The sequence below is a fragment of the Chlamydotis macqueenii genome, chromosome 2, assembly GCF_036417535.1.
Source record: "Chlamydotis macqueenii isolate bChlMac1 chromosome 2, bChlMac1.mat, whole genome shotgun sequence".
Taxonomy (NCBI): domain Eukaryota; kingdom Metazoa; phylum Chordata; class Aves; order Otidiformes; family Otididae; genus Chlamydotis; species Chlamydotis macqueenii.
In genome coordinates, this window is record NC_141557.1 from 51910868 (window position 1) to 51926508 (window position 15641).

At 41.0% G+C, this 15641-nt stretch overlaps 1 protein-coding gene across 4 annotated transcripts in view; it reads right to left on the reverse strand.

Annotated features, from left to right (window-relative positions):
* Positions 1-15641, reverse strand: part of BMPER (BMP binding endothelial regulator) — a 153666-nt gene that overhangs the window by 71557 nt on the left and 66468 nt on the right. For all 4 annotated transcript variants that reach the window (XM_086742977.1, XM_086742976.1, XM_086742975.1 and 1 more), the window contains 3 exons: positions 6012-6111; positions 2561-2670; positions 1794-1934 (listed from right to left, as the gene is read on the reverse strand). In XM_086742977.1, coding sequence (XP_086599103.1) covers positions 1794-1934; positions 2561-2670; positions 6012-6111 — 351 coding nt within the window. The remainder of the gene's footprint in view (positions 1-1793; positions 1935-2560; positions 2671-6011; positions 6112-15641) is intronic.

The window sequence follows — 15641 nt, forward strand, 5'->3', positions numbered from 1 at the left end:
CCAGGTGAAGCATCATTTTGACTTAGGGCAGGAATGGTCAAATATTGAATTCTAATTTAGTTTACTTACAGCACTTTCACAGATACTTGATCTGCTAAACATCTGAAAATGTTTAGAAGATATACAGTGCTGAACTTCTCAAATGCAAAGCAGGTAAGACAGTCTATGTATGGCTTTTTAAGTATTAAGTGTAGAGCAAAATAGGCCTTATGCTTTTGTCCCCACTTACTTGGGAAGGATTGCTTGTGGAACTGCCCTGGCTCCTTTTTACATACTGTTGCATTTGCCAAGTGTGGTTCCTAAAACATTCTGTCTCACCCACTTACAGTCTTGTGCTAGAGCCAATATGTGCATGTTTTCTGTTTACAGGGCTGCTGTGAAGGAAGGGTGAGGATAGACCTGACAGGAACAGGCAGTCCAACCAGACAGCTGTGAACAATTACGTGCCCACCTCAACATGATGTTCTGACCAGAGAGAAAAACAGACTAAATCTGGAATGCCAAGGAGCCTAATTTATTCAGCACAGCATGCCTGGTCAAAGGCTGTCTCTCCCCTATCTTTTGTTTTCAGGCCATGTTACAATTGCCCGGTGTTCTTGATGCAACACATGTTTTTGAGGGCCTCTAATGACCACACTCAGGGAATCAGAATATATCACAGCTGACTGCATGCAGCTACCTTTATTTTTTGTCTCACAGTGCAAAAACACATTCATTGTGCCCATTCTACCTGTATTAGACCATTAACTTCAACAGAGCGACGCTGGATTTACGTTTTTGCACACGGGCTGTACTGTCTCATTATTTTTTCTTACTCCATATAATACTTAGTAATAGAATAAAATCTTCACAAAAAGCAGAATATTTTAGTTGGGTGCCTAAGAAGCAGGCATTTGTTCCTGAAGTACAATAGCACCAGTGTGAAAGTGCCAATCAGATGGAGTATAGTCTCAGCATACAGTAGGTTCACATGTAATTTCCAGAATAAACACTTCAGCAATATACACAAAAGATGGAATAAATGGGAAGCAATTCTGGCTGAGCAAACCAAGTATTCACAAAGGATTTAACATTTGATCTTATTCAAGGGTTTCTTAATTCACAGACGGTCCATGAGGTGACAGAATCTTGTCGACAGTGTGAAAAAAAGCTCCACCAATTGGAAAAACAAACAGGGTCTCAGCAATAGCAGTTGTTTTCTGCAGGGAATCCCTTGTGATTTGAAAACATTGGGTGAGAGTCCAGTAGGTAACAATTACTACATGGCTATCCCAGTATAAGATGTCAGAGGTGCTGTCCTTAGCAGAGACATGAAATGTAGTAAATCAAGATGAGTAACCTTCAGCCAAGATGGACTTCACACAGCTCCTGTTGGCTCAGCTATGGAAGAGACCCTTGGCTCAGCAGATAAAGCCTACATACCACTCAGAGTACCTTCACCATGAACATCAGTGTGTGTTTGGGAAAGCAGAGCATTAGTATCTCTTAATAAAAATGCATTACTTGTAATGAAACAGCAGCTTGAATCTCTGCATATAGAGAGGGAGACAACATGTCATATCAAGGAGGAACCAATCTTTAACTGCTGTGTATGAGTAGAATTTACACAAACTCATAAAAAAAAAAATAGCAGGCAGCAAATTTTGTGCAGCTTTACCTCTGAGTTGTTCCATCCTCAACCATGATGGTGAGGATTCTGCTAAAAACCAAGGCACAATACTAATTTACAGTAAACTCATGCTGTTTCAGCTGTTACAATGGCATGTATTCTTGAGCCACACCTGAAACTTTACCTGGAAGATCTTATTGCCAAACTTGCACACTTTCACTTCCTCAGGAGAGATATATGAGACACACTCCTTGCAGCAGTAGTCCTTGTTTTTATTGCATTCACCAGGAAGTAAGCATCTCTTCTTACATATCACTGTTGAATTCTAGGTAAAAGGACAAATGGAAATCATGAAATCATCACCAAGATGTTTGTGCTCCTGTGTGTCCTTACCGTAACATTTCTGCTTGCTCAGTCATTGCATTCACCTAAGCTACAGCCCAACTGCTTTGATTAGGTCAGCTCAGAGGAAATAAAATTTATTTACTGGATTAAGGGAATCTTCTATGGTTTGTGTAGCTAAAGCCCAGCTTGTACTTCTGTTGACCTGCAAAATCTTACTGATTTGGTGACGCTTTCATTTCTTGTGCCTAGGTTCAAAAGTGCAAGTGGTCACAGTCATGTTAGAGGAACTAAAAAAGATCACCACCCTTCAGCAGAGATGTGGTAATTCACCATTTAGAAACTCATCTTCCACTGTAATGCAAACTTAGAGGATCACATAATCTGAGTAACTTCAGTTTGCATCACACAGCGAGGCATCATGCCTCAGCTGAGGCAGTCAGTAACTTTTTAAACTTTCCTAGCACAACTGCAAACACTCTTCAGATCAGATTCTTGGGGACCACACAAGATGCCAAAGAAGAACAGTATCAGGGCTTACAGTTCCACAGCCCTCCAAATCACTGCCAAGTGAGACAACCAGCAGCACACAAAGCACTGTGGACTTACCTTGCATGTACACATTGTGCAATTGTCATAAATAAATGAGGACCCATTATCATACACGTTGCTGTGAAAGAGGCAGCTTCCAAATGGGAGGTCAAACACTTTCCTCTGTCCTGAATATAAATAAACAGTAATAGAAACAGAATGTGGTTGAAAAGATGCCATATTGTCAACAAAAATAGTAGGGCTTATTGTCACCAGACCAAATTCATGTGCAATGTGGCATTTGCTATGTGTTTCCATTTTAGTGTGAAAAAAAAAAAAATGAACTTTTAACAGTTCACTGTTCTTCTATCATACATTCATTTGTACAAATGCTACCATGGGAGGGAATATAAATATGATTTATGGCATGTTTACTTTGGAAAAATCTTTCTTCTGCTTCTCATCATAAAGTGCACAGTGAAGCTAAAGGAATAAAAAGTAAGCACTGCAAACTCTTAGGGTAGGTACACTTAAACTAGTTTAAACAGTCTTTAACTTAATGCAATAACTTATCAAATAAAGCAGCCTTAACTGGTTTTAGTATATGTACCTCAGGAATTCACGGCAGCCAAACTAAATCAACTCAGTGACACTGATGCAAAAAAAAAAAACCATAGGTGTTGTCTGGTCTCATTAAGACAGCTTGGTGTACCATGTTCACACAAGGTTGCAAGCAATACAGGCATTTGCATCTTTTCTGAGCAGAATGAGGGCAACACAAGATATTAAGTTTCCATAATCCATAAAATATTTGGATTTCATGAGAGAGAGGCAAGGTTTAGAGCACTACACAGGGAAGGCAGCATCAATATCAAATCCTTCCTGAAGTCCTGCAATTCTGCAAACACTTTAAGATCCAAGTTGCAACACATTTTGCAATTCTGCAAGCTTCTCTTATTCCTCAGCTTCTTTCCAAGTAGGTTATCTTAAACAAGTCACCATTATGATACATAAACATGAGGTCTTTACAGAAACTCACACGAAGTCACTATATTTATCTTCCTGGTTTTGAATACCTTCCCCTGTTTACTATTGGCAGTCAACTAATAAGTTCCTTTATGAGTGGCTGCCAGTCTCCCGGCTTATCATTTCTGAGGTCTGGTGTTAAATCGGCATTAATTCCAAGGTAGGGAATGGCCGCTATAAATACATACAAGAAGTCACTAAGTACTAGGCCAATACTTCAGCTCTCAAAACACCAGGTCTTGGTACACTGTAATTCCTTCCCTTTTCAATAATTCTTGATAAGTGTAGAACGGCTTTAAAGAAAAAGGTTCCATTTTCCTTTGAGATATAAGTGAGCAAAAGGATAACCACACAGCAAAATCCATTGGATCAGTCTTGAGTTTTTACAAATCTAATGTTAAAATAACTATTAAACAGAAGTTAAGAAATAATTGCTGTTGTTCAGTTAGACACAATTTGAACATCTCTCTCTTGCAAATTAGCTACCTGGGACTAATCTGTACTTGCATAACCAGCTTTCCTTTTCCTGAATGTGCATCTTTATGAAAAGGCTTAATTTTTCTTGCAGGACTAACACATGAAATCAGCTGAGGATTCTCAGTAGCCTTAAAAGGAACTGCTCTACATCCATGCACCACTTATGGGCAAAGCCTAGCCATCGTCCCGCCTGTAATAACACTTCTACTGCTCTATGCGGGGCCAGGACTTCAATCACATAACTTACATCAACAAGTGAACAAAAGTACAGTTCTCTTTCACACCCTCTTGCCATGTCTTACAAACCACCCAGCACAATTCCGGGTGGCCAGTCCAGTTCAAATAGTTGGTAAAAAAAACACTGACAAAGGAGCTACCACTTTAAAAGATGTGGTGGTGAAGATATTGGCTTAATGGTCGGCTTTGCTGGCTCATAACCACTACTTAAACTAATAATTCAAGTCCCAGTAGAGTCCACTGCATTTTTCTAAGCTATATATGCTGAGTATCAGGAATTCAATTGCAGGGAGGTCCTCCACATGATACTTTAAAAACCATGCCTCAGCATCCCTGAAAACGTTTCTCTTTCCCAACTGCCATGCAGTGTGATACACATCCCCTTTGCTCCAAAATTTCCAACACTTCCCTGTGAATAGACATTCTCTATTCACAGATATACAACATGTTTTAGACCCAAGACTACATAAAATAATAATCATTAGAATTAGTGAACTCATTTACAGACATTTCTAAGAGGGGAAAAAAGAATCTTCAGGAAAATCCCCACAAAACAGGCAAAACTTAAAGCTGGGTTTGGAATGCCTAGATCAAGGAGGGGAAGGTTCATTTGAGAAAAGCATGGGGTGGAGAGGACAAGGGGAGTTTACAGAAGGAAAGGAAAAATGTCCTCAGCCAAAATAGAAGCTCAACATTTGGACTGTTCTCCTCTCCATTTCATTCTTCTACTGTATTACTCTCTGGTGCTGTGATTAAATGTTGCAGGCAGACATTTATCTGTAGCACTTCCCAATTAGCAAATAAATAAACAAATAAAATCCAGTTTGTTACAAGCAGTCAAAAATGTTAAGTATTACGAGAAGCTGGAACTCTCTATGGCTGCTTCCAAGGCCAGACTTCTCTGTACCCCTAACCTAGCCCTGGAAACAGACTTTGGATAGTAGTAAAGAAATGGTCAAATTGATTAAAACTTTCTGTTGAAGAACTGGGAAATATCAGCTCTGAAAATTTTCCAAACCCAGCTATAACCTCATTAAATTATAGGTGACTTACTTGGTACAATATAAGTGCTCCTTGTTTATGAAATATAGGGACACATGCTGAGGAGCATTAACCTGTGGGTTCTGTGGACATAGTGAGAGTGAAATAAGGACTCTCAAAAGCCATCACGTTCCTTGGTATGACTTGGAAGGACTAGCCTTTCTTAGAGGCCTCTAACTTACTCCTTTAAAATGTGTTGGAAAGACATAATTGAAAATATTCCTGGCTGAAACTGTGACTCCACCTTAAGAAGGCAACCATGAGGCAGACTCCTGGATCTCTGGCTTCTCTGACAACAGCTTCCAAGAATGCAATTTCAGTCCGTAAGTTTCCTCTGACCTGCATTTCCTCAAAACCAAGAATGCAAATACACACTTGAATAAAAATATGAAAGGGTGAGGCCTTTTTCTTGTGGCAAATTCCAATGAAACATTACCTCCTGCCTCAACCTCCCTTGTAAAACATGTGTCATGAAGGTGGGAAACATCTCTATACTTGTCTCTCTAAGCAAGCCAACTAGTCTACGTTCAAAAGTTCTTCTGCGGCTGCTTGCTTAGTACAACCCATCACAACCCTACATGCTGACCCTACATACCTGTTTAAACCTGTAATTATAAACTCCATTAAGCAATACTGTCTCTTCCACCTCCCAGAATGTACCAGTATTGTGAAATACTGGTATAAAAGATGCTATGCAGAAACATACGATATTAATTCCAAAATTCCCAGGAAAAAAAAAAACACTCACCTAAGCATCTGGGGCAACACTGTCCAGCAGGAACGTGACTAAGGTGCTGGGGACATGAGAGGATGGGGCAGACTTCTCGGATGCACTGTGTTCTGCCACCCTGAAGGAAAATAAGCTCAGTTAGAAAAAAAACAAAGCAAAATGTCAAGTAGACGTGCACACATCCACATAGACTGGTAACAAGCCTTTAAACGCTTTAGTCTAAGCAGTATTTGCCAACAGAAATTTCTTCTTGCATCAGGCACACAAGGAACATGTACAATTGTCCTTCAACACTTTCTATATTGCTTGCAGAGACCTTGGATTATTCATATTTTTTCATTCTCTCATGAATGTAATAGTTGAAGAAACAGTGTCCTTCTATCTTAATTCTTGGTGTGGATATGAGAAAACCATGGAGAATAAAACCATTACTCGTGAACCTTTCTGGATGTTCAAAAAAGTTATTGAGCAATTTTTTACATTATTCTTCACCTCCTCTGCCGTGCCCTTTTAGGCTTGTCTGGGACAGGGATTAAGTGCTGAAGCAAGATGAGAGCAGGTGTTCTTCCACTATGTCCATGACCTCAGAAACCAAATAAGCCAAAATCACTTAAGAAAACACATTCTTGTTAGCCTCCAAGTCCAACTATGCAAACTCAAAAGGTCTGTTTTTTTCAGAGGACTGAAAATCAAGAGGGTATATGAAATTTTGAGAATGAATGTCGCAAAAAAAAAAAAAAAAGCCACCTGGACTGGATATATCCTAGTGTATCAAGGAATATCAAAAACAGAGAGGCAAAAAGCACAGCAAAGATAAAAGCACAGAATATACATCTCAGATTAAGCTAGTCAAAAGAGATCTTTGTTCTCATTCTATTCTGTTGCCTGATTACTTCACTGTGCTTACAGAATACTGTGTTTGGCTCCGGACCCTTTACCAACATGTGCTACATGCATTCATGAGAGGTCCAGGTTGCTAAACTTTAAAAATCAGTCCACCTTTGTCTTAGCAAGACAAGTCAGCCCTTTCCATCTGTCCTGCCTTATTTACCACTCAGAGCTGCAGGCTCGTCCCAACAATAACCTTTGTGTTCCTGGATGCTGTGATGGAAGACTTATAAACAGTCTCCTCCTACCTACATGCTAGATGCCTCTCAGGGCTCCCTGGGGAAAGATGGAAAAAGCTGTTCATTTTGAAGAGCTCTGTGCCTGAAATGATGGTATGCCATTCCACTCCTAATGGCCTCAGTGAATCATGTAAAAGCTTTTACTTACAGGAAGACCCACATATACACTATTACACAGAAAATAACACACTGACTGTGCTCCCATTCTATAAGAAGTTTTCAGGCACTGAAGCCTACCCATCCCATGGGGCTACCAAAGCATCCTGAATGCACATGGCTAAGGACTGCTCATAATTCTTTCACTGCAGTGTTCAGGAACACAGAGCTTATTGTAGACTGAAATGACTGCTCTAAATTACGGGTCAGACCAGAAACTTGACAAAACAAAATGAATTCTTCTCTGATGTTCCTTATGATGCTCAGGGAATAGCTCTGTGAGAAAAGACACAGGTGCAGAATGAAAGAGAAAATACCAAAGAGAGGCTCTCTGAAGCAGTGCTGTCATTCAGCCCAGGGAAAAAGGCTAAGAGAAGACAAAGTTCAAGCTTTGGTGACAATTCAGCAAACCGGAAAGTAGGGCATGGAGATCTCAGCCAGTCTGGTAACAAGAGCAGGGATACATCCATGGAAAATAAAGCAATGCTCCAACACATGCTGAGCACAGGTCCTTTCTTACAACCTTGCTTCTGCATTTAATACTCGCATTTCCTATGCCTCTGCAGAACTGCTCTGAAGTCTTGCTTCTCTGACCGATTGAATCAAAGCTCAGGCTCAGCATATTATTGAGACACTGCCTTTGCAGCCTGTTGTTTTGATATATTTTAAATACACAATGTAACGAAAAATATGAAATATTTCTTCATTTCATTCTTCTGTTTACAGCTCCTTTTTTACCTTTTGTACTGGCCCCTCCTCTGCACGAAACTAAGTCCAGTTGCATCTCTCTCTTTACCTCACTGCTACTCCTGCTTCCAGCTGCAATGTTTTTAACACCAAACTGTTTTCTAATTTGCTGCTGTCCCAGATAGGCTTTTCCAGGCTTGAATATCATGATAGGGTGCAAGTTCAAAAACAGTCTGAAACAAATCAACATGTATCATTTAAAGAAAGAATAATTCTACTTGCCCTACAGAGCTTAGAGGGATAGCTTGCTGGGCTCTATAAGAAAATGTCAAAACCTACACAATATTTTTATTTCCTTAAAAGCCTCAGTCATCTCAATTCAAAACTTACAAACACATTCAGAATACCAGCTTTCAAAGCAGGATTAGCTAGTGCTGCCAGTGCTTTAAATTGCATGGAATAGAATAGAGTCGTCAACAAAAAACAGTGGAACAGAAGTTCAACCAAAAAAAAAAAATCAAGGAAAAAAATAACTCCAGAGAGCAAAAAGATTGGCTCTGGATAGCCTAAGCCAGGGTGGGAACTGCACAATAAACACCTTGCCTCCTCCACTTCCCAATTACATCTACAGCTTTTAGCTCACATTTCCCCATTAAGCGTAACATCTCCCAGGCAGCCAGAATATTCCAGGTCCAAACCAACACCTTTCAGAAAAACTAAACCTGAACTGGAAGCCAGCACAGACCAATAAAGTACAAGTGACATCTGCTTGCTGTGAAAAATGCTATTCAAGAGCTAGGCAAATAAATCCTTGAGCAACAGTTACGTGAATCCTTAACCATGAGATGTTGCTGCAGTCCACAGTCCTGTGGAGGTAACAGATTTTGCAAGAAATCTACAGTCTACAATGAAAAGATTCACTTTCCACCCTGAAGACAAACAAAAACACTATAACTCCTGCTGTCAGCTCTTCTCTGCAAAACAAAGCAAGAGGCTCCCTGGCATTTTGTGACATCAGTGGCATAAAGGCAATGAATAGAAATCTGCTGATAAAGAGATAGACATATCATTTGAGATTCAGATAATGAGGAGTATTACCATTCTGGGGAAAAAAAAAAAAAAGATTAAGGCACACTAGGACTCCTGTTTCACTACACCACATTCATTGATGTGTATAGGGCTTCCTGCATACACTTGTTGGTCACCAGGAGCCCTGTCCAATGCGTTACCTACTGTGTGATAGTAAAGACTTCCACTACCTCCCAAATGTGTACAAAATACATAAAACAAGTCAGCAACATATACATATCAACAAAAACCTTCAAGATGCTCCTGGAATCACATGCTTGTAAACCATACCTTGGGTTTACAATCACATGTACAATCCCTGATGTGTCATGCAAGTGGACTTCAGGCACAAAAGTGAGAGGATACCATATTTAAAGTGTGGTTTTAATTTTTAAATAAAATAGGGTTTCTCTCCCAAATCAGATAAAAGACACTCCAGTTCTTATAAGAATGCTGGTGCAGCATGTGGCAGACAGCCTTTGGGAGTAACTTTGCCCTCAACACAGTATTTCGGGGTCCCTGAAATAGCCATGTTGTGCACAGGGAGAGTTCCCTGGAAGGGTCACAGGAGGGAGAAGGTTTTTAGGAGATGCACAAAGTAGCAAAACAGTTCTCAGCATAAAAGCAAACAGCGTATCAATCCGTTCAGCAAACAGACAAGCCAGAGCTTCCCACATCCCTGCACCTTGATCTATTGTCTAGACTAGGATTTTAAAAATGCCTCTTTAGAAAGTATTGGACAAAATTCAGAATAGGGAGATCTTCAGCTTCAGTTCAAAACAACAGGCATTTATACTGCCTTGTGTGTGCTAGATTTTTAAACTCTGGGTCTAGATTTCAAACCCTACTTGCCGAGATATCACTGCCATAGGAAGGCTTTAGAAAGTGCTCCCAGCAACAGTCTAAAGTAGTGTCCTAAGAACAGCATGCGCAGCAAACGCTCTAAAGAGCACACCTTAATTTTAATACCAGAGCATGCAAATTATTGTGGATATAAATTATTGTCCTAAATGTCTTAAAAATTATCTAAAATCTATACAGATTAGAAATAGTAAGCTGAAAGATTCTTATCAATAAAATTCTAGAGCAAACTCTGGAGCAAAGTAAAGGCAATATTCTTAAACTATCCTTTCCCACTGTTTTCTTTCAGCCTGATGCAAAGGCATTCCTTGACATAGTCAAGAGAAGTCTAAAGAACTCCATCAATTTCTAGCAGGTAAGAGTTTGACTTTACCACCTCTCCTTCCATGTGCACCCTTATGATACAAGCAGTCAGGTGTACTGTTTGTGTCATCAACAGGCTGTATTAATAAGTTTGATTAGTTGTCTCCAACTAATGTAAATTCACATCCCCGAGCTCCTAGTAAATTGCAAGTGTGGTTGCAAAGTGTCACAGAGCTGGAATATCTTGACGTAAAACCAGTAACTGAAAAGCCTCCCTCTTTTGGAAGGTAATATGGATGTGGTTGTATCCAGCTGCTGAGGAATTAACTAAATTATCCATTAGTTAGAAATTTAGGGTAGGATGAAGCCTCTAAACACTGTCATGCTTTCCATCAAGCAAATACCATGTGTACAAAGTGACTCGTGTAAGTGCCAAGCCAATCAGTCTTGTCATCTATTCCACTTCTCAAAAGCCACATTTCCTGAAATCGCTTAGAGAAAGAAAAGACATTTTCTCTTTTTCAGAGGGAAGTGCTGTGCTGTATTTGTTTGCTGAAATATCACAGCATCCTCCTAGAGAGTGAAGTACACTGCTCTGTGGTGTAGCTCTCCACTTCGAAACCGGACTGCTGGGGAGCTGCTGGTCCTGGTTCTTTCAAGTTTCGAAACATGATTTGCACCGACTCTCCTGGGGGAGAAGGTGGAGGACCAGGGTACTTAATGCATTGGGTGAAAGGGAATATTCTGGAAAATGAAATCTTGGGTTGCACAGTAGCTTTCTTTAAGTATACGCAGGCAGAGACACTGCTCCTAAAATTTCATAGTTACTGGACCTGTACAAGGGCTCCTCAGAGAAGGTCACGCGGCGCTCTGCTCCCAGCTGCGGGACTCATCGCAACCAGCACTTGGTCATATTTCTCCAGTCTAATAGCACTGTGCAGAAGTGTTGCTGAGATTATATTGCATCTGGCTTCACAATCCGGCTGAAATCAAATTGCTTGCTGACCCAACAGCCTAGCCGCAGATTCTAGCAGCTGAACAGCCAGCAGCCCTGTCCCCTTCAGGGTTTATGCACTGAGCTCTTGGCTCTGTGGAAAGTGATGTTGTAAATAGCCCCTCTTCCCTCGGAAGCCTTGAAAGGTTTAATCTCAGTGCGTACTTTTCCCCTTTCAGGCTGATTTCCTAAGGAAAGGAGGCCTATGCAGGCACAGACCAGGCACACCTGTAGCTTGTGAATCCCTGATCAGCTTCAGCCACAAACAGCTAAGGGACTCCTTTGAAAAAGGTATATAGAGATAAAACAGCAAAAATTAAAATTATGTTAAGATCTCAGGGGCATTAAGTTCCTACAAGTTTTGTCAAAACCGGACTGCTGAAGAAAGCAGAGAGCCCTCAATTTCTTTCCCAGGAGGGAAATCAGAAAGCACCACGTTAGGCAGCAACCAGCCATCCAGGAGCATCTCCCAGGCCTCCTGCCTTTTGCTTGGTTCTCATGTCATGGAGGTGCTGGAGGAAAGCTCAGGCTATTGCAGTCAAGGCAGACAAAGGAGCAAGGGCTACACACCTACAGAAACAGTTTTGTTACTTCCACTGCTCCTGGAACAATGTCTCTATTCCTAGGTTAGCAGGGGCAATGGGATGTAAGACAGGTCTGTGTCCCATACCTATTACACCATTCCTATGAGACAAGTCATTTTTCTTCCTCTCTTTCCTGTTTCTTTTTCCACAGTCCCTACATGGATTTGTGATACCTGTGCTCCAGACTGGCCTGCAACTACCCCGAGTGCTGGATGCTTTCAGCCGGACCTTGTTCTGCTTTGGGAGCTGTTATTTTATTGACCCTTTTCCTGGACAGCTCAACAACTCAGGCTTTTTCCAGGGGTAGACCTGTTTCTCTCAACAAATCTCTCCTGCAAACAGAAATAATGTGTTGCACAAATTATTCTGTCTTTCATTACGTACTCTTTAATGTCTCTGAAGATACATGCAGAAGCCAGAAGTCTGCTAGTTGATAGTGAGTTAAAAGAATCCACAGTATCTCTCTACAGCTCAGAGATGTCTGTATTCACATTACACCTCAAACATCTTTGTGGGCTGTTTAATTATCCCAAGCACTATTACCAGCAACAGAGCATCACTTCTCAGAATTTTTTTCCCCAGCAAGAGAGTATCTAAAAAGTTATCTTCATTTTCTCAGCTTTATGATCTCAACAAAGCTCAATGCTACATAGCAGGTTAGTTCTTGCTTTCAGCATGGAGATGATTGGCCAGCATCTCAAATCCAGCTTTTCCTCTAGGCTGAATCCTTACACATCACCTGCATCACTTGCTACCATTTCACAAATTTACTAATCAAACTCTCTTCCTTGCTGCAGGTCTCACTAAGCTGATTGCTGCCACTGCACCGTACATAGTCCATGGTGGGTATTAGTTTCTGAAACTAAAACTAGCTCTTTATTAACAGAGAGCTACTTAACAGAAATGCTGCAACCACAGGTACCACTGCACATACCTTCCACACAGGTGTTTGTGTTTCCTATAAACCAAACGTCCTTCTACAGGCTACACTTCCCCCTTTAATCTCCCTGCCAGTTGCTGCACAGGGCACACTCAAACAGTGCCAAGTCATGGTTCTGAATACTGCTAGGGAAAACAGGGATAGGGATCTAGTGCCATACAGCATTCACTACAGCACAATGCCTTTCTATAAATGCTGGAGGTTAGACGACATACACCTGGTAGAAGAGGTGGATTTTAAGGCAGGATGTAGGCAAGACTGCATCAAAGGTCATACAGATCAGTAGGAGTCTTTCCACTGATTTTCAGACCACTTTGGATGACAGCATTTTGAACAAAAGTCCTAGAAGTTGCACAGGCCGATGGTGAAAAATGAGCAGGAATGGGCCAAGAGGGCGCCCCACACTGCAGAAGGGGGCAGAGCTCTCTTTAAGAGCTGCAGCTTCATGGGGACAGCAGAAGGGAAGCGAAGACATTGGCAAGGAAACAATTTTGGCATGCCACTGCAGGAGAGAGTTCAGCTATTCATGATTAATTTAGTTGTTACACCAGAGGTCTCCAGTGACTACAGAAGCTTTACCGTGAGCCACATGATTATTTATTTCTCTTCTAAAAAGAACTGTTTCTATGAAAAATTGCAATAAAACATGTTATGCTGGAAATTGTCTGTGTCCAGAAAAACTGTTAAAAACCACTAACAAGCTTCTTCAGCTTATTCATGTCCCATCCCAGATAATAAGAAAGTTAGGGTTAAATCCAAGGGACTTTCCTAACTTCATTTATTAGAAGCAGAGCAGTAGCTCTGTAAAGCAGGTCCTGGCTTCTTGCAGCCATGACTTTTCCCCTGAATCAGTTGGAGGCTGCTTTGTTTTCATTGGCACCAGGAACACATGAAGCACAGTCCAGTGGGTGTACAGTTGTGTATACGCCACTAGTGCATTTGCATAACGTTTCCAAGTCCTAACGCGATGCTTGCAAAATGATAGTCACTGCCACAGTGTGTTGATATAAATAGCACTTGCTTTTCATAAGATGAACTTGCACAAAGGTTTTCCTTTTTTTTCATTTTTCTGCAGCATAAGCCTTGTGATACCACCTTGCAAGCTTTTCCTGCTATGTCTTACAGTAAACGTGACTCCTAAAAACCCCACACTTTGGCAGCTATCGGCGACTACCTTCACCCTCACTTCCAGTTCCCACATTACAGCACAGTACTGGCCTCCGTTCTGAGAACAGCTTTTCCTTCTGAACAGTCCCTTCACAGAGATAGGCAGTTATTAAATCCCTCCAGTGTCCCCTGTGTGTTTCTTGCACACAGAGAATACTAGTACCATTGTGGTCCTGAGAAAGGTGACAATTCTGACTCTCACTTCATCATCATTCTTTAAAATACTTGGTCACCACAAGGAACTCTACAGATGTATCTGCACAGCTTTGCCTTAGAGCATTAGTTTTAAATAAATCGCTCTAAGTTATCTGCAGGACTAAACTGCATGACTTGAGTGAATTAAATCTCCAAATGCCCAAGTTTTGACATCTGGCACTTAAATATAAAATAAAGGCTGTATTTTCAGCAGTGCAGATGCTTTCTTGTAGACAATATGAACTTCATTTCACCACACAGTTTGAAGCTTAATTTTTTGGAGATGCAAATGTATAAATAAAGTCATGAATAAAGCCAGCTAGGGTTGTTCTTGGAAGAGGAAAAAAGCACATGATTTAGAAGAAGGTGCCTACATACCTGAATTTGGAAAAGTTGTTACTAGGTCAAAACCTGCCAGAATAGCCCAGACCAAGTCACTGTTCCATTCACAAGCAAAGAGAACAAATCTCCTTCAGTGATCCAGGGCAATGAGGTACTGGAGAGGCTGAGACTTAATCCTTCACTGGCTGTTTCTACAATTTATGGATGCCCTTGCCTGAAGGTTTGATGATATCTGTACAACATCTGTGGTAAAATACATTACATTGTGTAGCAGTAGTAAGGACACTATTTCTAGCTTTTTACAAGACCTTCACACATGCATGTACCCTCCTTAAATGCTATGCTCCACGTACACTTCTGAGGTAACCTCAGGAAATATAGGATTACATACACACTGCTTCCTTAATGCATCCATCAAAGGTTTTCATTAACAGGAGAGCCTGTTTGTCCCAGGCACTTAGCAAAGAGAGTTAAAAATACACTTTAAAGTGTTATGCAGACTTCAGCAAGAGAAAGTGCTAAACTGCAGCTTATTCAGAGAATTTATTGGAAATAAAGTTTTAGGAAAACTAGGCTACTTTTATGAAACCAGTAGGTTTTGAAACTGTTCCTACAGTGAAACAGTCACAGGGGTAGCTTCTGAACAGAAGTGCTGTAGGATTAGACTCACTGTAGGCCAATGGTACTGATCTATAGTAACATCCCTAATACCACAGTGCACAATTCCACCTCTTTGCACTACCTAGAGCTGTCCCTCCCCAGAGATACAGCCTGGGTTTACTCCAGGGTAGGGCACAGTCCAGCTTGTGATCAAGGGAAAGTAACACATTTTAGTCTTAAACACAAGCCTGAGCAAGGAGTGCTGAGGAATCTCCAGCTCTCCAGGAATGACCTTGGGAAGAACTTTGGTTAGGAATCATTTACAAGTCACAGTTCCTCTACCGCTTCCTCCAGGGGTAATGACTTACAGAAACATCAGCAGTAAATTCTGGCATTTCCCAGTCATGGTTAGCACGTCAGATAGGGGAATCAGTTTTTTTCCCTCCTTCCTAGCTTGCAAACCATCTGCACACGCATGGGGAGAGAGTGGATGAAACCCTAAGAAGTCCATTCCTCCTTCACACCCTTGCATGGACTATGGCATACACTCAGGTCTTCCCTGTCTTTTCTTCCAATTTTTTCACAATAAAGTTCATATCCAGCTACTGCTGTTAATTTATGGGT